Source organism: Phyllostomus discolor, chromosome 4, assembly GCF_004126475.2.
Source record: "Phyllostomus discolor isolate MPI-MPIP mPhyDis1 chromosome 4, mPhyDis1.pri.v3, whole genome shotgun sequence".
Taxonomy (NCBI): Eukaryota; Metazoa; Chordata; class Mammalia; order Chiroptera; family Phyllostomidae; genus Phyllostomus; species Phyllostomus discolor.
In genome coordinates, this window is record NC_040906.2 from 161097296 (window position 1) to 161123821 (window position 26526).

General features: G+C 34.0%; 1 protein-coding gene across 4 annotated transcripts in view; it reads left to right on the plus strand.

Annotated features, from left to right (window-relative positions):
• Window positions 1–26526, plus strand: part of GRIK2 (glutamate ionotropic receptor kainate type subunit 2) — a 591009-nt gene that overhangs the window by 414442 nt on the left and 150041 nt on the right. For all 4 annotated transcript variants that reach the window (XM_028510071.2, XM_028510069.2, XM_036024519.1 and 1 more), the window contains one exon: window positions 3022–3228. In XM_028510071.2, the coding sequence (XP_028365872.1) occupies window positions 3022–3228 (207 nt within the window). The remainder of the gene's footprint in view (window positions 1–3021; window positions 3229–26526) is intronic.

Sequence of the window (26526 nt, forward strand, 5' to 3'; positions counted from 1 at the left end):
GAAATGAATATGTATGAAAAATATATCATAAATATTTTGGAACAAAAATTTAAAATAAAAATGATGGTGACTTAACAGTGCAATAGGAAAATAGGAACTTTTTTTAGACACGTGTTGCTACCTAATCTGAGGGATTTAAAATATGCTATTTTCATAAATTACTTATTTTTATGTTAAAACATGTATTTTTATTTGGAAAGAACATGAGTTGTGATATAGAAAATGAATTTTCTGGATTATGTATTTACTTCTACAGTGTTGTTTTGATTGCATTGTTTAAATAAATGTAGAATGAAGTTTGCATGCAGCATAGACCAATGACTAATCCTAGTTTACTGAAAAAAATAATAATAAAAATTATACAGTATACATTAAGCTGTCTAATGAGCTATGTGTAATTATGCATTCATATGATGTTTGGAAAAGATCACTAGGAATCATTTAATGTAGGAATTATAATATGGTGGTAAGTGGTCTAATGGCCTGACTCCTTGAATTGTGTGCTACCTGTCATTAAAATTAGGCAAAATATTTAGTGCCCTTGTCCTCAGTTACTTCATCTGTAAAATATTATTATAGAAGTAATAATATTACTGACCACACATGGTTGTAATGAGGAATAAATAAATTAATCCAATAAAAGCACTCAGAATAGGGCGTGGCACAAAGTAAGTGCTTGGAAAATATTAGATGATGCTATTAGTACAGGAGCGTGACAAATGGTTAATGTTTGTGACTTTTAAATTAAAAAGTGTGACAAATGGTTAATGTTTGTGACTTTTAAATTAAAAAGTAAATACATTCATTTATTTGTAAATCATAAAATAACTGAAACAAAAGTATGAGGTCAATAGAGTTCATGTATGGTACCAACATGCTTCTTTTGATTTCATTCCACCAGCCCCTAAACTCTCAGGCTATCTTCTCTTCAGCAGGTGAATATGGTGTGTTCTTCTCAATTCTCTAACCCTCTGCTCATGGGTTAGGGGCCTGAGGATTTGTTACCATACTAGAACTGCACAGGGGAACCTACCTCTCATAGTTTTTTTCTTTAAGTTTCCTTATTTTCCCCAGTTGACCAGAGCAATACAATCCCATTTAATTCACTATTCAGTCATTTTATTTGTAAGCCTGCTATTTGCCTGGTGATGTCTTATCCTATTGATGAAAATTTAAGTAATTGTCCTGCCACATAGATGGTGCAAGTCTAGTCCAGGAGATATACATATAAATCTTACTATTAAGTATGGTAATTATCATGGTAAAAGGATTAGAAAATTGTGTGGGATAACCAGAAAAAGAGACATGTGAACATGCCTGAAGTATAAATGCTCAGCACAGGAAAGCTGTTCAGCAATAGTCATTCCTCTTTTCAATGGAACAAGGGTATTTAAACTGTGATCAGTGGAACCCTGTTCACTTAAAAGACTAGAGGAGACTGTGAAGAGTAGAGGAGAAATGGACATAATAACCCCAAAGGTGGAAGAGTAATGTATCTGAGTATCAGAGTAATGTAGTACTCTGTGTACCTCTGGGGATTAAAGTTCACAAGTAATCACACAGCACACAAAAATTAGAAAGGATCCTAACTGTTCTTTGCCTTATGGTAAACCTAAATATCTAGCTTTGAATTTAGTTAGATTAATTTCTGATTTTAGGTATTTGGCATAATTGTATTTAAAAATTCAGCATATATGGACTTTTTGCAAATGATCTGATGGTATAGAATGTAATATAAAATAGTAGGAAAAGTATGTATCCTAGAATTTAAACAACCTGAATTAAAATCTCTCACTTTCCTCTTTGTAACTATTCTGTACCTCTTCATAACCATATGACTTGAGAAAATTATTTAACCTTTCTTGAAAAATGACCTCCATAAATACAGTCCTAATCAGCATACTGTTGTCTGTGTCTATGAGTTATTTTGTTATTGTTGTTTTTATTTTGTTTTTTAGTTTGCCTAGTCCCTTCACAGATGGCTGTTGTCCTCCTCCTGGATCAGTCCAGTGTCATATTGGTCTCAGGGATTTTTACTTCTGTGTCTTGGCCTGAAATGCCCTTCATCCACATTTCTAAGTGGCTAGACACTTGCTTTTTTAAAATTTTACCTCGTCTCTCATCTCCTCAGAAAATAACTCCACACATACTTTTCAATTGTGTCTTATCCTGCCTTATCCTGCCAAATGTCTTGAAGTTGTCATGTATCCTATTGCCCTGTTTTATGTTTTCACACTATTATTGACATCTAAGGTTATGTGTTTTGTTTGTTTAGGCATCTATTATTGGTTCTCTTCCCTGTATCATGAACTTCATGACTGGGATTTCTTTTTAATATAAGGGAGGCTGGCTCATAGTAGGTGGCCTATAAAATGTTGTATGAATGCACAAGTGCTTGATAAATGCTAGCATTTTAAAATGTATTCTAAAATTAGCCACTACTTTTTCTCCTATAATTAAATATAATAGTTGTAATTTTCATGGTGGTTAGAAAAAATTTAATAATGTATATCAAAGAATATACTCCAGTTCTTAGTACATGGTAGGTAATTAGACAATGAATTTTCCTTTGTTCTTCCATCAATAAATCTCACTGTAACAGCACAGGAGATATTGATTAAATGGTATAAATCAAATTGGGGTTTTGTAATGATGGTGAAAGTATATTCATATGTATTATATATCTATATGTAGGTATATCTATATGCATCATATAGTATATAGTATGCCATATTAAATATTATGTATTTATGTGATATAAGCTATATAGTAAGGATATATAGCATCATGCTTAATTATATAGTCAAGGTGAAATTATTATAGTTAAATATTCTTTTGTGTAGCACATATATCCCCAAATATCTGCCTTATCAGTATTTCAAACTATATTAATTACAATTAGAAAAAATACAATTAATTTGTATAATAAATTAAGGTGAAATTTTATAAGGAATGCTATTATTCTGATAGTAAGTTTCATGATTAATTCATACCTTCTACCTTCACATTCACTGCTTCCAGGAAGAACCCTATGTCCTATTTAAGAAGTCTGACAAACCACTCTATGGGAATGATCGATTTGAAGGCTATTGCATTGACCTTCTCAGAGAGTTATCTACAATCCTTGGCTTTACATATGAAATTAGACTTGTGGAGGATGGGAAATATGGAGCCCAGGATGATGCTAATGGACAATGGAATGGAATGGTCCGTGAACTAATTGATCATGTAAGTCCCTTTTCTCATTAATTATTACTTTTGGTAGACTGCCAAAAGATTTACTTTAAAATTTGTTTTTGATGGTTAAGGATTAATAATGTCAAGCAGCAATAATATATTTTAATTATGTATTTCTTTCGACAACTTTATTCAAAGCACATGTTATGTTTGCCATCAAATATAAAGAATCAAAGAGAGATGTATAGTTCTATTACAGAGAGATGTCTGTCTTAAATTTAGTATTTAGTCATTTTGGTATCTTGAAGTATTAGCTCTTAATTTATAAAATACAATGTGGTTTTCCAAACTGAATTTTGTTTTCACCTTTATAATGCTAACTTTCTACTCAACAGAGAGAATGGTTATACAAATCTAAATTTCATGATAAAAATTTTTTATACTAGGATAGGATAATTTTTTAAAATTTTTAGAGATAAGACTCTGGCTGTTGTAGCTCAGTGGACTGAGCTCAGGCTGCAAACCTAGAGGTCTCTGGTTTGATTCCCAGTCAGGGCACAGGCCTGGGTTGCAGGCCAGTCCTCAGTAATGATGGACATGCCAGAGGCAACCATGCATTGATATTTTTCTCCCTCTCTTTCTCCTTCCCTTCCCTTCTCTCTAAAAATAAATAAATCTTAAAAAAAAATAGAGAGATAAGGGAAGTCTACATGCAGAGAGCACAAAATAAGATACTATATAAAAATAAAGCAAGAATGTTAAGCATATTTAGGCAGGAGAATAGACATTTTACGTTTTTTAATTAAATAAACCTCTAAACCTCAGCAAGGAGCTTCTTCTTTACCAAGAACACATTATTTCATAATGTGCTATGAAGTAACACATTTCATGTTATTTCACCTTTGTTAAATCACCTTTGATATAAAGTTATCTTTTAAATATCATAACATTGTATTTACTTTTTGTTTTGTAACATTGAAGTTTATTTTGACATTTTCTATAATATTAGGGCATAACATTATTGCTAATAATTCTACAAAATAATTAATGTTCTTTTAAAAACATTGTGAACTGTACCCTAAATGAAAATTCTTACCTGTGAAAGGAGCAAATATAGGTAATTTTCAATGCATTTTGAAAATACTTTATTAATTACAAAGTTCATTATGATGAATAAGGGCATGAGGGAGTGAATAATATATTATTATTTTTAATTTTTATTTTTTTAAATTTATTTTTTAGAGAGATGGGAAAGGAAGGAGAAAGAGAGGAAGAGAAACATCAATGTGTGGTTGCCTCTTGCATACCCCTACTGGGGACCTGGTCCTCAACCCAGGCATGTGCCCTGACTAGGAATTGAACCAGCAACCCTTTGGTTCATAGGCCAGCACTCAATCCACTAAGACATGCCATCCAGGGGTGAATAATACGTTAATAGTAATTTGTATCTCTAAATTTTCTAATACAGTGCCTGCTAATTAGTAATCAATATACACATATCTAGTAAGTCCAAACTTTGTCTTCTTACTTACTTTGTATTCCTTCTGTAGTGTTTATAAATATCCTTACTGAGGACTAAAACCTAAAATATTTAGACACTATGACAATGAGAAAGATGTAGGGATTATAGTTGCTGTTGCTGATAATTTTGAGTTGAATCCTAGTCAGTGAAATTAGTGTTAAATTTTGATGTAAAGTATATACACTTTATTTGGTGTTCGAATATTTCAGTGCATTCCTACCTAAAGGACCTATGTCTTGTGAATACTTTTTTATATTAGATTAATTAAACATAGGAAGGAGTTATTAGAAAATCATATTCACTGTTAGATTTGCAATAGGTAAGATAATGGGAAAATATATCTAGGATGTCAGCAAAGCAGGGGCACCTAATTTTTTAAAATTAATACTTAATATGTTTTTTACTCAAATAAATAATTATAGCAAAAATCAAAATACTTTTGGACTTTCTTATACTTATGGTTTAACAGTGTATGCCAAATTTTGGTTTTATATAAGATTAAATGTGAAGAGATTTATTTTCATTGCTTAAATCCTATAAAACCTTAATCCAGCATTTTTCAAATACATCTTTTAAAAACATAAAAACCACCCAGAAACTCATTATTTGGTACATTTCATGAAATCTTAATAGCATATATCCTCCTACAGAGGAAATAAGGGAACGATCTATGCAGTTTTTCCTTTATATATATATAACATATTTTTTAAAATATTTTAACTCTGTAAAGTCTTTTCATCAGGCTAAACAGCAGGTGAATTTTTATTGTAATGAAGTGAGCTGAGCCATTCTATTTGAAGTTTGTTGAGAAGCTATAAAAGTTGATAATTTTGTGAGTCATCAAAAATGATTAAAATCTAGATAAGTATACTATTTTGCAATTTCAGTTCACACCACATCCATATTCCTTGGTATTGTGGTATGTACTTGGAATTATTAATTTCCTTCAAATATCCTGAAAATAACTAAAAGACACATACAATTGCAGAAAGTGTTCAGCATTCTAGAATACTCATTGAAAAAATGACACAGATGCTCCGCAGTGGTTGACAACAAATGTGAAGCTCAAGAAGAGTGCTCCTTAAAGTATATGCTACATATTTGCTGAGTGCTATTATTCTTATGTGGTCTTCAGTAACCCCAGTGACAATGTGTACTGAAGGGTCAATTAAAGAAATAAACAGTGACACATTTCCTCTTGAAATGAAATAATTGTAACACTGTTATAATATTTTATAAATTATTTTATGACGTTTTTCATTCTTAAAAGCAAGCTTATCTGTTGAACCTGCCATGACTGAAATGAGTTCACAGAAACTTGTTATTCCATCCATGGTATTAAGCTGGACATAAATTTTACTTGTAGCTTTAAATTGCATTATTCCTTATGACTAATAACTCATTTATGGGGTCACGAGACAGTTTTTGTGAGTATGTTATTCATAAAGCCAGCTAGAGTTATTCACCACATGAAGGAAAACACCTCAGGCACAATAAACTGGCAACCCATATTATTATGGGACTGCTCAGAGAAGACAAGAACAGTAAATTACTTTCTAATCTTTGGTGATATCTACCTTGGCAGTGGAAAATTTCAGGAAGATTTATGCTTATAAATGCCCATACATGAGTTAATAAAGCAGCGTGCAAAGCCTCTGTGTATGCAGGTTCAAAATAGACCTCAGATCTGTTCCTACCTTCCAATTTTACACCCACCAATCTAGTTCAAACTCTTGCTGCCTCATTGTTTTTATTATGCACTTCCTGCCTCTCCTTTAGCTCTCTCACCTTGACTCAATCCAACTATACATTATTGTCAGATTCTTATTTTATCATCAATATCCTCTCAAAGCTTTCCCATTCAAAGCATTGCAGAGATACTGAAAGTTTGCAATATAAAATTCCAAGTACTCCTGTTAACCTGTAGTTTCTTTTCCATTGCACTCTGACCCCTAGTGGTTTATGCACTCCTTTAGCTCTCTCACCTTGTCTCCTATTTCAAGTTCTCTTCTTGGGTTCTGGGTTGGGACCTTGCCCCACAAGGCCTTTCCTGAACATCTCACTCGTTTAAAAAGAGCTCAGTATTTTGAACACTTGTAGAACTACTACTTCTGTCACAGACACTCCTTGTTACTTGAAACTCCTTGTCCTTTTATCTTTCACACCGAATAAGCCCTAGCTGGAGGAAACTTAAGTCAATGGTTCACTGGAGCTTCTCTGACCTAGGGTCATAATGCTAATAAACTCTGTGAGGGGAGAGGGTGTGCTCACACCCCACAGACCTAGAATTACAACTTACATATGCAAAGTTGGGAATTTGGGTGTCCTCTGTCTACTTATCTATCTAATCTATCATCTATCTTTCTATCTGTCATTTATCTATCAGCTATCTGTGTATCATCTGTGCTGTGTATTCTGGGGAAAGGTATTGATGCTGTCTTAGGGTCAGTTTTCTCATATGTGCAATGGGAAAAATGATACCTCATAGCATGATGGTATGGACTGGATGTTAATATCTGGGAGTGCAGCAGCACCATAGGCTTTTTTAACTTAGTCACATGCATCAGTGGGACAGTAGAAGTGGGGGGACAGATACAGTGAAGGGAAGAAGGACAATGGCACAAAGAAAGACTAATTTAAATGTTGGCGGACAGGGATGCTGATCTCACTGTAGGTTTCATGACTTACTGTGTGAAAAGCTCTTCACATAGCTCTGATGTATGCAGATACAGAGTTAAAAAAAAAAAAAAAAAAAAAAAAAAAAAAACAAGCCCTGGCTGGCATAGCTCAGTGGATTGAGTGCGAGCTGCAAACCAAAGTGTTGTAGGTTCGATTCCCAGTCAGGGTACATGCCTGGGTTGCAGGCCATGACCCCCAGCAACCGCACATTGATGTTTCTCTGTCTCTCTCACTCTATCTCCCTCCCTTCCCTCTCTAAAAATAAATAAATAAAATCTTTAAAAAAAAAAAAAAAGGCTGAGAGCAACTGGCTACCACTTAAAAAAAAAAAAAACCCAAAACCCTAACCTCATGTCAAAAAACTATTGTGTAACTAGCCTGATATGCAATTATAGAAATTAAATTACTTCTGTAACTGACTAAGGAATTTACACATATTATTTGAAAAGCTGACTCTCATGTAGGATATGGATGTATTACGCAGGTCTTAGTGTGGTGCTTGGCAAATTGGAAACACCTGAGACCAGTAATCGTTGCTGTTTATCATTGTCATTATTATTATTATTATTATTATTATTACTATTACTGTTACTATATCCAAAGGGTCCTAAATATTTTTCTTGCTGCTTTATTTTGATTATTAAATACTATGAGTTAGTTCACCAAATTACTATTGAACCATGATTATATATATTTAAAACAAATAATTCAGTATATGTGATATATCATCAGAGCAAAATGGCAATTTTTGTCCTTACAGCAAAAATGAATAATTTTTATTTTATTTTGTAAATTATATTTTATTGATTATGCTATTAGAGTTGTCCCAATTTTTCCCCTTTGCCCCCCTCCACCCAGCACCCTCCACTCCCTCAGGCAATCCCCACACCATTATTCATGTCAGTGAGCCATGTGTATATGTTGTATTGCCACTCCATTTCCTATGCTGCACTTTACATCCCCATGGCTATCCTGTAACTACCTATTGGTACTTCTTAATCCCCTCACCTTGTCACCCATTCCCCCACCCCCAGCTCCCATCTGGCAGCCATCAAAAAACTCTCAGTATCCATGATTTTGTCTCTGTTCTTCTGTTTTCTTAGTTTGTTTTTAGATTCAATTGTTGATATATATTTATTGCCATTTTATTTCCCATAGTTTTGATTTTCTTTTTCTTAAATTAGTACCTTTAAAATTTCAAATGAGTAGCCTTGGCTGGTGTGACTCAGTGATTGAGTGCCAGCTTGCAAATCAAAGGGTTTCTGGTTCAATTCCCAATCTAGGGCACATGCCTGGGTTTCAGGCCCTGTCTCCAGTAGGGGGCACATGAGAGGCAACCACACATTGATGTTTCTCTCCCTCCCTTACCCTCTCTAAAAATAGATAAATAAAATCTTTTAAAAAAAACTTTATATAATTATGGCTTGGTGGGTGAAGTCCTTTAGTTTTTTTCTTGTCTGGGAAGCTCTTTATCTGCCCTTCAATTCTAAGTGATATCTTAGCTGGGTAGAGTAATCTTGGCTGTAGGTCCTTGCTTTTCATGATTTGATTATTTATTGGCAATCCCTTGTAGCCTGCAAAGTTTGAGAAAGAAGCTGACAGTCTTATATGAACTTCCCTATAGGTAACTAACTGCTTTTTTTATGCTACTTTATCTTTAACCTTCGGCATTTCAATTATGATACGTCTGGGAGTGGGCCTCTTGTATCTGTCTTGTTTAGGGCTCTCTGTGCCTCCTGGACTTGCATGTCTATTTTCCTCACCAAATTAGGGAAGTTTTCTTCCATTATTTTTTCAAGTAGATTTCCAATTTCTTGCTCTTTCTCTTTACCTCCTGGCACATCTATGATGTGAATGTCAGACCACTTGCAGTTGTCCCAGAGGCTGCTTACACTATCCTTGTTGTTGTTTTTTTTTAACTCTTTTTTCTTCTCATTGTTCTGATTGGTTGTTTTTTGCTTCCTTATATTCCAAATCATTGATTTGATTTTCAACTTCATCCACACTATTGTTGTTTCCCTATAACTTATTCTTTATTTTAATGTGTATCCTTCATTTTTAACTGGACATTTTTCACACTGTTGAGGTCCTCACTATGTTTTTTTAGCATCCTTATAATAAGAGTTTTGAGCTCTGCATCTTATAAACTATCTCCAATTTTGTTTTAGTTATTTTTCTGGAGTTTTGATCTATTCTTTCAATTAGGCCATGTTTCTATGTCTCCTCATTTTGTCAGCCTTGTGTGTTTGTTTCTATGTATTGGGTAAAGCTACTATGACTCCTTGGCTTGGTAGCATGGCCTAATATAGTAAGTGTCCTGTAGGATCCAATGGCATAGCCTCCCCTATCACCCAAGCTGGGTAATTGGGGTGTGCCCATTGTGTGGGCTGAGTGCACCCTCCTCATATAGTTGAGTTCTGATTGCTGTTGGCAGGCCAATGGGAGGTATTTACCCAGGCCAGTCAGCTGCAAGGACTGGCTGTGACCACTGACCAACACCCTCTACCCTCTGTGAAGGATCAGCTATACAGGGGGAGGGTGGTGATGTTCTGGTCTGGTCTGTAGCTCTCTACTGGTGTGCAGCCTCTAGGCTTTCCTGGGTGGTGCAGGCCAAGGTCAGCCCCCATCTGTGTTCTTCCTGGGGTACCCTGCATGAGCTGTAAAGCAATCTGAGATCGCTACTATTTGTGCTGGGCTTGGAGGTTTCCAAAGGAAGCCAAGCTGGGAATCTAGGCTGGCTGCTGCAAGTGCCAGGCCTGGGGCCACTTAGCTAAAAGTATGGGGACTGGGGACTCACTGAGGCCAGCTATTGCTTATGTGAGAGGCTTTAGAACATGGCGAAGCATGAGCCTATACCAGCCATTCATACGGTAAAGTTACAGTTAAAAGCTTGGGTGGACCCATAAGTTGGGTGGAAGAGAGTCTCAGGGGATCTCCAGGACTGGGCAATCAGTGCTAGCCTGGTTGATGGAGTCTCAGAGATGGCACCCACCTGCAGACTCTGTGGCTTTGTAGGGGGCAGGCTCAGAAAAGGGACAATGGTCTCTGCCAGCCATTCTGTCTAGCAGAAAGCAGCCAACCAGTTCTCTCACCTTGATGCCAGACACTTGAGTTTCTCCCTGGATGCCACTGGCACCTTTCAAGCTGCTACCCCAGTGCTGGTGCTTAGAGGGAGTGAGTATGAATAAGTTCCTATGTAGATTTTTTAAGAGGAACTGCATGGGACTCCAGAGGTTTCTTTCCCTGACTCAATTCCACTGGTTTTTGCAGCTAGAATTTATAGGAACTTATCTTCGTGGCACTGGATCCATGGTGTGGGGGGCTTGGCATTGGTCTGGGTTTCCTTGCTCCTGAGATATCCCTCCGATATTTTTATTTATCAAACATGGGTGTGGGGCCAGCCCATTCTGTGTCTCTGCCTATCCTACCAGTGTGGATGAATGTAGATTCTTTTATTCTGTAGTTGTCAGACTTTCATTCAACTCAATTTCTGATGGTTCTGAGTGATGGTTGTTCTATAGTATGTTTGTAATTTTGATGTGGTTTGCAAGGAGGCGAGCTGTGTCTACCTAAGCTGCTATCTTGACTGGAAATCCAAAAATGAACAGTTTTTAAAGCTATATTCTTAGTCTCTTTACGTCTTAGAATTGAGTAGATTAGACAATGAGAAGTGTTTTCTTTTTAAAGATATATTTAAGCTTAGCTCTTTTAGTGGTGCCAAAGAACTTTACAATTCCTTTGTGCTTAAACAGACTTGTGTTTTAATATCATTAACATTTGTGGTTGGTAAGAGAATGTATTATTAGTTGGTAAAAGCTTTTATTTTCTTTTTAATGAGGCTTCTTTTATAACTTTAAGTGCTGTGAAATTTTAAAAACAAACAAACAAAAACTTGGTCATTTGAAAGTATAAAAAACATGCAAGAAAGAACTGTTTGGGTTTATAAAACAACTACGGCAAACTAGGAGGTCTGTGGGGATCTACTCTTATTTTACATTACTTTAGAGAGGACTACTGATGCTATGGTTTTCCTGCTGCGTGAATGCTTCCCTACATGCCTCCTTAGCATTGCAATTGGTATTTAACACTAGCAAGCCTTTTATGATTCATAAATGAGCCTTAGAAGGCCTCACTATACTTTGCTTGTGCCTCTTGATTGCACTTTATTGCATTCTAGGGAAGAAGTCAAATATTTGTTTTTCAGAGAACTTAAAAAGGTTCCAGGTAATATTACAAAAATGGAAAGGCTAATTCAAAAACCAGTTTCTATTAAATGGAATTGACATGCACCATCTTTTTGAATTTTGATAGCATGCTGTCTCAATTTTGCACAGTAGTGGGAGCATTTTAATATTTTCAGAAAAAAATTGAAGAACAATAATATTATAACTCTTTTTTGGGTTATAGGAAAAATAACTAAAAATAGAAATACAAATTTATTTATAACTTTCTATGACCCCAAATGGCAACTGTGAAATGCTACAGATAATGTTGAAGTCCCTTACCATAAAATTTCTCAGTTCAGTAATTTTCCAAATCAAGCACAAAAGATAGAATTGCATTATTCTCATGCTTCTCCATGTGTCAACCAAAAAACACTCAAACCTTTAGAAAAAATGTATGAGTTATTTGAACCACAATTCTTGAGGACATGCCCAGAAACAAAATTTCAACTGATGTTAAAAATGCTCTGGAGAATGGTAGTTTTCCAGTTCATTTTATGAATTTAGAATCAAAGGAAAAAACATAAGGAAAGATAAGAAATTTATTGGTAGATTAAGGGTGCAATAGAAAACAAAGCAGTGAAATCTCGATGACTGAATAAAAAGTACAATGAAGAGACTTGTACTTCATTTACATTAGTGGGTACAGGATAGTTAATAATCAACATTTACAGCATACAGAGATGGTATGTGAGGAACAAGATAACAATGAGCGGTTTCATGGTCTTGCACTGTGGTAGTCTTGTACTCCGGTGCCTTTAGTTATGTCTTTGAGGGGATTGCAAAAGACAATTACTCTGAGACTTCAAAAGTATGTTATCCTAGATGCATAAGAACAGTAGACAGGGATCACATAAAGAAGCTATAAGCCTGAGACCTGGGATGTGACTATCTGCCATGACCTACCTGTCCAGTTAGGAATTTATGATCAGGCCATCCTTTGTGGTTACTTTGGGTCACTCAGCTTGCCATATGTTCCCCCTGCTCCAAACTTCTTACGTTTATTTCATAGCCCTTTTTTCACTCACACATGTAACCACTCTCATAAGTTTGGCATTCTTTGGATCCATTTTGCATAAATTGCTATAATAGGAATATGAGGTCTGTGTGAAAAAATTTCAGCCATTGTTAATATAATTAGAAGAGTTTTCGAAACATCTGTGTAACATGGCAAATAAGGAAAGTGGATTGGAATGCACATGCGTGAACAATGACTTCATTGTATTAGTCAGTGGGGTGGTGGATGCTATTGAGTGAGCATGTGTACTGTGTGGCCATCACATTCAAAGTGACTGAGCAAGTAGAGCAATGCATTTGCGTCAGATTTTGCATTAAGCTCCAATAGTCTTCCGTGGAAACTTTGGATGATTCAGAAGACTGCAGCTATGGGCAACTGGTGATTGGCAGCTGCATCCTGAAAACACGCCTGCTCTTGCATCACATCTCTTGCAGAATTTTTTTGTGAAATATCAAATCACCCAGGTGACTCAGCTCCCCTATAGCCCAGATATAACACTCTTCAACTTCTGGCTTTTCTCAAAATTAAAATCACCTTTGAAAGGGACAAGACTTCAGACTGTTGATGAGATTCAAGAAAATAGAAGGGGACAGCTAATGGTGATTGAGAAAACTGTGTGAGGTCCCAAGGTGCCTACTTTGAAGGGGACTGAGGCATCATTATCCTATGTACAATGTTTCTTCTATCTTGTATGATCTTCATTAAATATTGATCTCTACTTTTAAGTAGAGACTCTACTTTTAAAATATCGTCTCTACTTCTCATATTACATGTCTAGATACCTTCTGGACAGACCTTTTATACCATTTTTATTTAACTAGTCTTCTATTGAGACATTCAAGTCATTTCCAGTGTTAAATGCTATGAAAACCAACACTGTCTTGAAGAGCTGTCTTATCCTGGAGCATGTATGTAAGGGCTTCTCTAAGGGATGCAGTAAGAAAAGAATTGCTTGTCATAGTTGACATATATTTTAAATTTTATTAGATATTGAAAGCATTGCTCTCTAAATTCTTTTACTAATTTACATTTCTACCATAGCATAAAAAATTTCTGTTTGTCTGAAAAATTACTAACTTAAAATTGTCATTATTTAAATTTGGTCAATTTGAATACAAATGGAATCTCATTGCTTAAATTTTAATTCCCTGATTGTTAACCTGTTTCCCTTCCCTCCATATTTATAAACTTCAGTTTCTTCTGCTTTGAATTTCCCATTTGCTTTCTTTGACTTTGTCTTATTGATACATAGGAATTTGTTACATATTCTGAATATTGATAATGCATATATTCATCCTAGTAAGGATTTTGTATATTGATTTTTGTTTAAAGTGTATGTGTGTGTGCTTTGGCGTGGAAGTTTTGAAATCTCAGTTTTTCAAATTTACTTATTTTTTCTTTATGGTTTGTGATATTTTTGTGCCTTATTGGAGAAATTCTTTCTATACTAGACCTCATAAAAATATTCTTATTTAAGAGTCTGGAGGTTTTTGTCTTTCAAATTATTCCATCACCCACACTGATGAGACCTGAATTTAAGAAAGATGTCTGAATTCCTCTGCTCCCTTCATGAAGATAGATCTCCAAATATTTTAAGCCACAATTATTTGTAAAGTATTACAAATAATACTTTTTCCTTGTAAAAAAGCAACTTGAAAAACAACTGATTTTTAATTTTAATGAGAAATCCTGTGACTGTTATCTCAGATAATAAAGTCAAGGGATTAAGAAACGTACATGGTATGTTAATGTTGGGGGAGAAGAAACTTTACTCTTCTAGTTTCTTTCAGCTGGTATAATAATTCAATCAGTACAAGTAGATTAACAATAAAAAATAAACAAATTTAATTATATAAGTATGTATGGGAACCCCACAGACAGAAGTCCAAACACAGAAAGATAAACTGAGGCATATATGATATTCTGAGCTAAGAAATGATGTAATGTGCTTGGAATCATGATACATATCTGCCTTACCATATAGATAAGTTCTTAAAATGAGTTTTGGTAATGACTCTTATTATTGGAAAGGCCCCCATCTTAAACTCTTTAAGGAAGAAGCAAATATTTATCTTATGCCTGCAGGATTTCAGTTGCCTTTTAACAAAAAATAATCCACATGCCAAAGCAGCACATCTTGTGGAGACCTGTTCTGGATCCCTTCATTAAAAGGGATCATAATTCTTTATAACTGATTTTTTTTATAAATGGATTAACCATCAAACAATTGAAAATCAAAGTGTGCTGTCAAAAATTTGGAGACAAAGATATTGATAAAGTTTGTCCACAAGCAGGATATCATAAATCAGTGTAGTTCTCATTTGTCCTAAGTAACAGATTCTGATTCACTGGAAATTATCCTATAGTTCATACTCAACAACTATTTATTGTGTGTCTGTTCTTGGAAAGACACTGTCTAGTACATTAACAATACCTTTTAAATATAGTGATTACATTTTATTTTTTATAAAGCAAATAAGGCATTTAAGTGCTAAATATTTCTTTTAATACTGGTGTAGTAATGAATTTGCCCTCATTAATATTATGGTTATGTTTAGAAATATTGAAGTGTTTTTAAACTTAAAATAAAATCTAAAATTTTTGTCTATGTTTTTCAAGATTTTTAAAAGAAATTACTTCCCCAAGAACCATTTTTTGCTAATTTGCCATTTAATTGTAATCCATAGCAAAAATCTGAGCTAAGAATTATTCTATTTTGCAATTATACAATAAATTACTGAATAAATATTTCCCATGGGTACTACTAATATTTTCAAAAATGATTTCTGAACTTCATTTACTGAAAATACCAATAAAATAAATGTTTCAAGCATAAATATTACCAGAAAAAAATATAGCACAAAGTCATAATTTGAAGCTTACAAGGAAGTAAAATGTTTGTGACTACTGTACCAGGGGTGTCCAACCCAAGGCCCATGGGCCACAAGGAGCCCAGGATGGCTAGGAATGCGGCCCAACACAAAATGGTAAATTTACTTAAAACTTTTCTTTTGCTCATCAGTTTTTGTTGAGGTCTGTGTATTTAATGTGTGGCCCAAGACAACTTTTCTTACAGTGTGGCCCTGAGATGCTAAAAGGTTGGACACCTTTGCTAGAGACTCCCATGGATTCAAAGAAAGTCATACCTAGAAAGGTATGCTTACACATGCTATACATAAATTTGTTCCTCACCAACACTGTCTCACTAATTAGTCTCACTGCAGAGCACTGAAACTTTTTCTTAACATAGTCATGAAAGGTTTCTTTAAAAAATAAAGATTTTCAAAAGCTTCATAAATTAACAAAGGAAAATAGATTGGAATTGTGAAGGCTTCAAGTTAGGATTTTGATAGCTTAAAACAAAAAAAATATAGAAAAATGAAAATAAATGTGTAGATTAAGAGTAAGAAGATTCTGGGAGAAAATTCCCACCTGAGCAAATCCAAAATCTAGAGTAACTGAAGCCCAATAATGACAAGTTTGTATTTGATCCAGATAGTTGATTTATACTGATGTTACTGAAATCATGGACCCTTTATCTGTTGTATATGGGGCATCCATGTGTTATTAAATAATAAACACTGGTTTGCATCAATTATTACCAGAATCGGTGTAAGTCATACAAATATAAACAAATGTGTTTTTTTAAGGTGCTATTTTCTTTAGAACATAAAACACATATAAACAGAAACAGAACAAAGTCCTAAATAAACTAAACAAAAAAATTTTAAGGAAATCATAGTGTTAATTTTCTTACTAGAACAAATATTTCTTTGTTAACTGTGACTAGATTTTCCTATTACCTGAAATTATGTGAAGTTGTTTTTCAAAGAAAATTGGAATAATGGAAAGAAAACAATTGCTAAAATAGGATATTCTTTATGATATCCCCAAATGGAAGTGTCAGTATAATTCAGTATTATTAATTCAGCATCACAATTTTTTTATGCCCATCACAATTTTAAACAGTGAAGATCTAAACATAAATATGCATCCCAGGTAACATAGTTAAATAATTTTAATATACTTCAGGTAATATAATAATATAGTTATTTCCAAAATACTTAGGGAAACCTAAGGGATATGTATCTAATCCTGTCTAAGGGGGAAAGGGTCAAGCAAGTCTTTAAACTTTCTTATAATAAAATGACAGGTACTTTTCCAATACACTATTTTTAGTGTTGCAGTTAATTTAATTTTAGCTATAGTTCTACCTGAAGGATGTTATTTTATATAGCACCACAGGTGACTGAAACAGTGAGGTAGAGCTTGGTGTATATATATTGGAAAACAGCCTAATTTAATAAAAACTCTGATCAGAAGTTTTTTAAAGAGAGGATTAACATAAAGTAAAACACATTTCTGCATCTATTTTCCCTATAGGTTTATTTCTATTAATTAACAACAGTTTTTTTTTAAGAATGAATTTGTTTGGTAGTATGTAATTCCATTAACATTTACCATTGTTGTTTAATAGCAAATCATGTATCTTCACCCATATAATTTTATGCTTTTTTAAAATTACATTTTCAGGTTTTATGGCTCTTCTAGGACATTTATTTTGCTAAAGTATAGCCATTAATCAAGAGTTTATTTTTATATTTAATTATGATGATATATCTGATCAAGTTTCTTTTAAACACTATCCAACTTGGATCATTGGAAAATCAGAAGCATTGTCTGTGACACTTATTCAAGTACAAATTCATTTACTTGTTTATGTGACAATATTTAGTTTATATTGGATGATATATAAATATATTTTATGTTCTTATATTTTCTGCTCTGTGGAAATGATTAATTTTGATGTCTTATAATACACTAAATTTTCTTTGTTTACTGTAGATTGAAATTTTAGCAAACTGTCGCTTTGTTTTTCTTTTTTTAACAACAAATTAGATTTTATCGATTATGCTATTATAGTTGTCCCAATATGTTCCCCTTTGTCCCCCTCCAGCCAGAACCCCCCAATCCTTCAGGCAATCCTCACACCATTGTTCATGTCCATGGGTCATACATAGGTTCTTTGTCCACTCTCTTTCCTTACTGTACTTTACATCCCCATGACTAGTTTGTAACTACCAATTTGTACTTCTTAGTCCTTCACCTTTTTTGTCCATCTGGCAACTATCAAAATGTTTTCTTTATCTATGATTCTGTTTTTGTTCTGCTTGTCTGTTTATTTTATTTTTTAGATTAAATTATTTATAGATATATATTTATTGCCATTTTATTGTTCATACTTTTGATCTGCTTATTAAAGAACACCCCTTAATAACTCATAAAATGCTGGTTTGGTCTAGATAAACTGCTTTAGCTTTTTCTTGTCTGGGAAGCTCTATATCTGTCCTTCAATTCTAAATGATAGCTTAGCTGGGTAGAGTTATCTTGGCTGTAGGTTCTTACTTTTCGTCTTTGAATATTTGTTGCCGGTCCCTTATAGCTTGATTCTTTCCTAGTTAGAATATAAGCTCTGGGAGAAACTATATCTCTGCAATTAGCACCATGTGTAACCCATTATAGATACTTAATGATTGTTTGTTAAATAAATTAATCCTATTTTTTCCATCATGCCAATTTGACCAACTTACTTAACAAAACTACTTATAGTAGTGATATGCCTCAAATGAATTTCTCCAACCATTATATTCTAGCTATTAATGTATATGCCTTGTCTCCTCTGTGTGGATGTCTGTGTCTTGATTGGAGCAGGGATGATTTCATGTTCTTCTTGGTACCTATTCACACACAACACCAACCACAGGGCCACACACATAGTGGTCAGTACATTTCTATAGAGTAAATGGATGGATTTAAATGATCTACCTATGCTCTTCTACTGTCCATAACTTGTGATTATTGTAAACCATAGCTGTGATATTGTCATGGATCCTTCTGAAAATATGTGTAAGACTGTGAGACATATTAGAAGTTAGAATTTTAAAGTGGAGAAATTAGTCATATCTCTGGACTAATAAAGACATTCTGAAACACTTCCTATCCCAAATATAAACACATAGGAAATTCATTTTAAAAGGTTTCTCAAACAGTTATTGTCAGATATATCAGTCAATGCATGGCAAGATAATAAAAAGACATGAGTCATGGAAAATGTTCAGGGTAAGACACCTACAAAAAGTGGCTTTGTCCTGGACTTCTTCAAATAAATAGTACACAAGGTCAAGTTTGTCATAATTATATTTGTAGAAAGTCCAATGAGACTTGACTGCATATGACAATACCACAGATTGCTCATCCTCAGGGCAAGGGCAGGAGAAAATTGTATGCTCTGTAATAAAGGGGTTATCAGTATCAAAGTAATAATTTTAAAATCAGCGCCTTAAGAAAGGAAGATATCCTGGACATTTGAAAGTTTATCTTTTAGGAAACTCAATACAATCTTCTTAGATGGAAACATTTCTAGAGTGACTACATGTGTTTCGTTCTTTGCAATGGCAGTACAGTGAACACAATTCAAACACCAGTTGAGAACTTCATATTTGTCTTGATGCTTTCGTGATAATTTTAGTTTATATTGCAGTCACCCAGGAATATGACATCCATGTCTAACAAAATGTCATATCCATGGTTTGTGTTTGAAATGCTGTAAACATTTGCTCAGTAACAATACACTTCTACTATCTTACCTCTCTTATAGATTCAGAGGGGCACATGTAGAATGATTCATTCTGTTCATACTTTCTGTCCCCTCCAAAGAGCCCTGTACTTACCTCATATTGTATCTCACTTTATCTTCTTCAGCTTATTTCTGCTTCTCTTTTATTTATTCCAAACTTCTCACATACATTCTGCCTGCTTTCCTACACAAAACATTACACAGACAAAGCAACTTTTATGTCTGTTTCTAATCAGCATGTAAATAATGTAAAAATTCGTATTTTGATAATAAGCTGATTTATGAAGAATTCTGCTTCATGAATTAAGTATAAGATTGAGTTAAACATGTTTAAAACTAGCATTGACTGCTCAGCAGAGCCGCCTTCACGTGGTGTGATTCCGTAGTGGAGATCTCTCAATTCTGGGTCTGGACCTTAGTAATGCAGGTCCCCAGTGTCTATTATGCAGTTATCCAGCAGTTTCTGAGCTAACTAAACACATGAGATTTAATTGAAATCACAATATTAATTTTCATGTGAGTGTAATAGGGCCCAGTGCTTCCTAGTGTTCTTACCCCTTCCTATTCTATATGCACCATTAGAAGCCAGCTTACAAATCAGTGGACAAAAAGACAAAGGACCAAGCCTGGGTAATATGATATATTTTCTTAGGTAGACTATCGTGCATCTGCTTGGATGAAACATCTTATCTAAAAGATATTACAATTATCATTTTTTAAAGAAATGAGTGCTTTTCTTGATTCAATTGACAAGACTAGTAACCCGACAATAATTTCTGTTGAAAGAGATTCATTTTTATCATCTAAATTGCTTTTTTCCTTTTTTATCTTTTCTTGACTTCTTTTGGATTTAATGAATTTTATTTGGATTCATACACTTTTTCTTTTATAAGTTTGAAGTGATAAGCTTTATATTTACTTATTATTTTAGTGGATATTTTAACAAGCATGCTTTTAATAAACTAGCAATCAATATTTCATCTTTCTCCAAAACAATACAAGGACCTTAGAAAACTAAACTAACCAATAAAAGATACTGACATCTATTATTATTTTAGTTATAATTTGATTTTATTTAATGTTACAATAAGCCATTAATACTATTATTTTATATAACCAATACTTGTTTAGATTGAACAAGTTTAGCACAGCTATTTGCTTTAGTCTCAGTCCCTTCTTATTTCACAGACCTTTTTCTGTGGTGTTACATTATCATCTAGAATAATATACTTTAGTAGTGCATTTCTTTTGGTTGTGCCGACTTCCCTTTTCTTTCTGTTTTATTTTTTTAGAATTGCCTCACTCTTGACAGATAGTTTTCCTGATATGCAGTCTTTAATTAATATTTTTTTCTCAGCATTTTGAACACACTGGCTCATGCTTTTCTGACTCTCGTTGTTCTTTTGAAGTTACCTATGTAAATGTTATTCCACCTTCCCCCACCCCATCCTCCACCCCCTGCAGCTTTGGTATTTTTAGTTTCATTCTGATGAATTTCAGTTCCCATTTACTTATCTTGCTTAATTTATATTGCCAGTCTACATGAGTATTCATGAAATCCATCAATTCTCAAAAATCTCAGCCATTATTCTTTATATATGTTATCAGTTTTTGAAAAACGATTAGATTTATTTTGGAACTTCCACATTTTTAAGCTTCATTTTCCTACTTTTTTCTGTGCATTTTGTATAATTACTTTTGACACATCTTCCATTTCACTAAATTATGCTTTAGCTTTTCTAATTTGTAGAATAATTAATTCATTGAATTCCTAATCTTATTATAATGTTAATTTTAAAAGACATATGGCTTTTTAAAAAATTGTACTTGTAATTTTTCATAGTTATATTGGCTCTTTGTGTTTTGCATCTCTTCTTATACTCATTTAAAGGTGTTATACATACTTATTTTTTATGAAAAGTGGTAATTTTAATATCTTCATTCTTGAGTGTCTGATTTTTCAGTTTATTATTTCTGCCAACTCTTACAGAGAGTTATTTTATTGGATTGTTACTGATTATTTATTGTCAAAAAATAAATACTTGAAATAATATCTGTTGAAGCAATTGACACATTTTGTTAACACGGCTTCCCTCAGGAAATTTTATATTAGATTTTGCCAAGTGCTTATGGTACAACTAATCCAGAGCTCACTAATTTTTTTTCTATTTGAATTTTTTAGTGGGAAGATCACCATAAGAGGGAGAATAAGGGGTTTCTTTTTACTCCCATCTAATTAAGGCCAAAACATCAGATGATCTCACCTATAAATGGAACCTAATCAACAAAACAAACAAGAGAGCAAAGTAGAACCAGAGACACGGAAATAAAGAACAAACTGACAGTGACCAGAGGGAGCAGGGAGGGAGACAATGGGGAAAAGAAGGGAAGGGTCAAGTTAAGGAATATGTATAAAGGACCCATGGACAGGGACAATGGGGAGGATTGAATGTGGGAGAGGTGGTGTGGGCTGGGCAGTGCTAGACAGAGTAATGAGGGAAAAATGGGACAGCTGTAATTGAATAACAATAAAAAATAAACAAAATTAAATCAGACAAGGGTCCTTACCGTATCCTCCCGTGGGGTGGGTTTTATTCTAGTTGACCCAGTGAATATAAGTGTGCTGGGTGCATTGGCTTCATCATATGAAAGTCTCTTGGCTGAGCATTCATTTTGGCTGGGCTCCAGGCCTGACTTCTGGTATTGGCTTGTGGCCTATCAAACCTCAAGCGCTAGCCTATGAGGTATGTGCCATGAAGACAGACGTCAGCTGAAAAAACCTCTGGATGCATATATTCTTCATTTTACTTGTTCTGAGTTAAAAATATTTTTCTGGTAATTTAATCCTTTTGGAAATGTGTCTGGTGGGGTGTTTGTACAAATACTTGGTTTCTCACATTATATATTGAATTTGGTATTGTCACTTTTATTTTTAGGGAATGGCATTTTTTGGATCCCCTCCTCCAAATGGAAGTACATAAAAATTAAAAATTTAACATTTAATTTATTAAACAAAAACATAAGAATTATATAAAGGAGAGCAACTATACTTGATATTATTATATGAATAACTATATTAAATAAGAAGCCCCAAATACATTTATTTCATTTATTATTGGAAGAACTGCTTTGTACAATGTTCTGTGCAAGTCACATGAAGGTGACTTAGGTATGGGATCCTTCCTCTAGACTACTTCACTGTGTACAGAACCTGGACATGAACATAAAATTGCCACAGTAGATTGACCGAAGGATGAAATATCACAAGGCACACATGTGGGACAGAGAGTAAGTCTAGAGCAAGAGGAGGATATAGGCAGGGTTTGGGGACATGTGGCACTGTGAATGGGCCTTTGTGTTCAGAGAAATGTTTATTTTATTTTATTTCTTTTTTTCTTTTGATTTTTATAAACACCAGTCAAGATCATGAGATCATGAAAGAACTCAGTGTACCCAAATCAGTATAAATGATGTCTAATCACTTTCTAAAATATTATTCACTGGCCAACAACTGTGATGAATCAGTTGCAGGAATACACATGTGTATGTGCACGTATTTTGTTATCTTCAATTTGCTTGGTTTATAAAAGCTAGTTAATGTTTAAAAATATGATTATCTCTCACCATGGGATTAATGTTATAAATAAAAAGGCAATTTGGGCTACCCATAAAATCTGCAGTCAGTATTTGAGAAGTAAAAATTTAAGAAAAAATGATTTAGTTAAATCAGTTAATCATATAAGTAGTAATATTATATTGAAACTTAAAATTGTCATTTTTGTGGATTAAAATAAAAGATCAAAAATTTCATACATCCAACATATATATTTTTCCTACTTATGATACAATTAAAAAGTTACAAAAGCTTTTTCTACTTTGGGATATAAGTATTTTTAACCTTTAATGATTAATCTAGGAGCACCTGTAGATCCTTCTTTTTTAGAAGACATTTGTGGCACATATTTCTTTCTGATATTTTATAAGCTTTCTTAAGTCTCTAGAATTAATTAGAACCAATAAATAGTCTAAGTGATTAAAATGTGGTTTCCTACAAAAACAGAAACAAGGGAATACACAAACAAAAAAGCCCTCATTTCTGAAGCACTGCTCAAGGCCTGTGTTTTCTGCCAGTGCCAGAGCCCTGTCACCATTATGTAAATCTTGGCAAAGTTCAAAAGGAGTTCAACAATGCACAGTGAGAAATAATGTGCACCACTCATTATCCTGCTGAGACCCTTTGTTAAAACGGCCAATTTCTATACCGTTTGTAAGGTTGTGCAGTTGTAATCCCTGGATAACTGCCAGGAATGGCCATAGTAACAGAACAACTGGTGTCTTTCTTCTTTCAGATCAGTCTGTCATTGTTTAAAGAATTTTTTGAATTATGATGGATCTTGTTTCCAGTTTGTTTTTTTTAAAGTTATTCCAAGACCCTATGTAAATTATGTTACTTCTATGCATGTGCTCTCATAGATGGATTCATTCCCATACATCTCTTTATATAAATTATATGTTGTGGTTTGTTATTCAGCTGCTGTTGAATTTTCTCATTAAAATAGAATATGTAATATACAAACACATAATAATAGTGTTCTGATATGCCCTAATATTGCCTTTATGTACATCATGGTGTACTGAAAAAAACAACTTAATCTTTACAAGTTTAAATTAATTGGTACAATATTATAAGTGCACACACATTTCTGTCTACATTCATTTACATATGCACATAATGTACACTGTGTATATATGTCTATGAATATATATAAACAGTATGCATGTGTTTCAGTATATACTAAAAGCAGTTTTAAAAGATGAGAAGATCTGAGTAAAAACAGGTACTGTTTGAATAAACTACATATCCGTGTATTGTCAGGGACAATGCCTCACTGTTTAAATGTCAATATGAACTTTGGTAATTTAATGAATGGTTGATCATGGATTTATTTGCTGTCTTCACTGAAATCTATCTTCAAAAATTATTTATTAATATATTTCAATCCTATGTTGAAAGATGTTCAGTTCACCAAATGCATTTTGATATTAAAAAGCCTTTAACAACCAGTAGAATACCTTTGGAGTCACCCAGACTTCCAAATCCCTTTCCTTTCCTTATCAGAAGTGTGATCTTGGGCAATTTGGATAAGTTCCCTAAACCTCACTTGTCTCACCTAAAGAGGGCAGTGAAGAAAGCATGCTAAATATTAAATGTCATAAAACGTATGAAGTGCTTAGAATAATGCCAAATATATTATAAGCATTCAATAAGTCATTAGTTTTTTTTCTCATAGAATATATAGTAAAATATCTGAAATGAATGAAAACAATAACTCAGGAGTCTCACTGCCTTTTACACTCACACCTTACTTCCCATTGAAATTATGAATAGAGTAAGCAAGTAAGGAAATGTCTGTTTTCTCTGTGGAACCTAGAAATGGGGCCATTCCTATGATGTTTTTTGCTTAGCCTGGTATATATGAAACCAGAGAGAAGGAATGGTGGAGGGCTGGCACCTGATCCCACTTTCATAAAATATCAGTGAGTTTGAGAATTTAATGGAAATCCATGAAAAATTATTATTTGTATCCTCAATAGTGTATTTTAAGATGAAAATGATTTTCAATTAAACTAAATGAAATGTACCTCACAAATTTATTATTATTGGATATTATAAACATTTTATGACTATCCAGTCTGTTTAATTCTCCCTGTATTTTAGTTACAGAATGTGCTGGGCTCTGTTCACTTTGTTCTGATCCAAGTTACCACCCTTTTGCTTTCTCACAGGCCATTCATTATATCCTCTAGACCCCCATCACCTCCATCATGGATAGTCTTCCTTCATTTCTAATTTCTTTTGTCATTACTTTCTATCCTGTTTGGCCTTCCTCCTGTTGAAATTGCTCTCTCTGTGGCCCTGTCAATAATGACTATTCTATCTCAGATTCCTCTCGCTTCAAGAGGCTGGGCCAGATCCTCTTGGCTTCCTGGGTTAGGCAGCATGGACTAGGCTTAAGTATTTCAGTAGTTTATATGTTACACAGATTATTTCTCATTCCCATTGCATATGGGTCAAAGCCAGCTGACTGTTCTACTTCATGTTTTCTCACTCAGAAACCCAAGCAGATGGAGGTGCTGCCATGTGATCATTGCTGATTTTCACATCGGGGAAGGATTGCTTTAGCTATCCAGTATCAATAGAAATCTGATGATTTTGTTTGTTCTTTTTTTTTTGAAATATGTCTTTGGGATTTTGGTGGCGATTGCATTTAAACCCTCACCAGGGAATGCAATCTAGAAACAAACAGAACACCTAATTACCTCAATGCATTGTAATTAGATATTCTGTTTGCTTCTTGAATTTGAGGATCTAGCTCTTTCCATAGTTTTGGTAAGTTCTTGTCAACTATTTGTTTGAATAGTCTCTCTGTTCCCTTTGACTTCTCTTTTTCTGGTAAACTTGTTATTTTTATGTTGCTCTTTCTGATGTAGTCTGATAGCTCTGATAGAGATTTTTTATATTTTGTATGCTCAAGTCTCTTTTCAAGTCTCTCCTCAAGTGAAGTCTCTCCTCAACATCATTTCTAGATTTCTATCTTTGATATCACTAATTCGGTCCCCTACCTGGTCAGCCCTATTTCTTATGCTCACTACTTCATCCTTAATCTCTTTTATTGATTTCTTCATTTCCATAATTTATATTTGGTTCTTTTTAAAATTTTTAATCTATTTGTTAAAGTAGGCATCTGTGTGTTGATTTGGTTTCTGAGTTTATTAAACTGTCTACCTGTGTTTTCTTGCATCCCATTGAGTTTTTTCAGAACTGAAATCTTTAAGTTAATATTTTGGAGATTTTTAAATTTTCTTCCTGAGCTGCCATGTTACCTTGATTATTCATGGTATTTAATGGATTTCTCCCCTGTTAGGGATCTATGTATGAGATGCACTTCTCTAGTAGATTGATAAGAAGTCTCTCTATTGTTTTCTAGTTGGTGAGTAAATCACAAGTTTTCTAGCTCTTTTACATTTCAGATCTCAGTGGGATAGTGGAAATGGCCTGAGTTCCCTGGGAAGTTGGGCCTTCTCTGTGATCTGCTCATTTCAGTCCCATGAGACCAACACAACAGAGTAATGAGATGGATAATGGGACTCCAAATCCATGAACCCCCAGTGCTGTCCACCACACCTAGAATGTAGCCTACAATGTAGCCTCCATGTGTGGGGGTTGAGTGCACTGGGGGAATCCAGCTACCTCCTTTGGTGCCTTGAA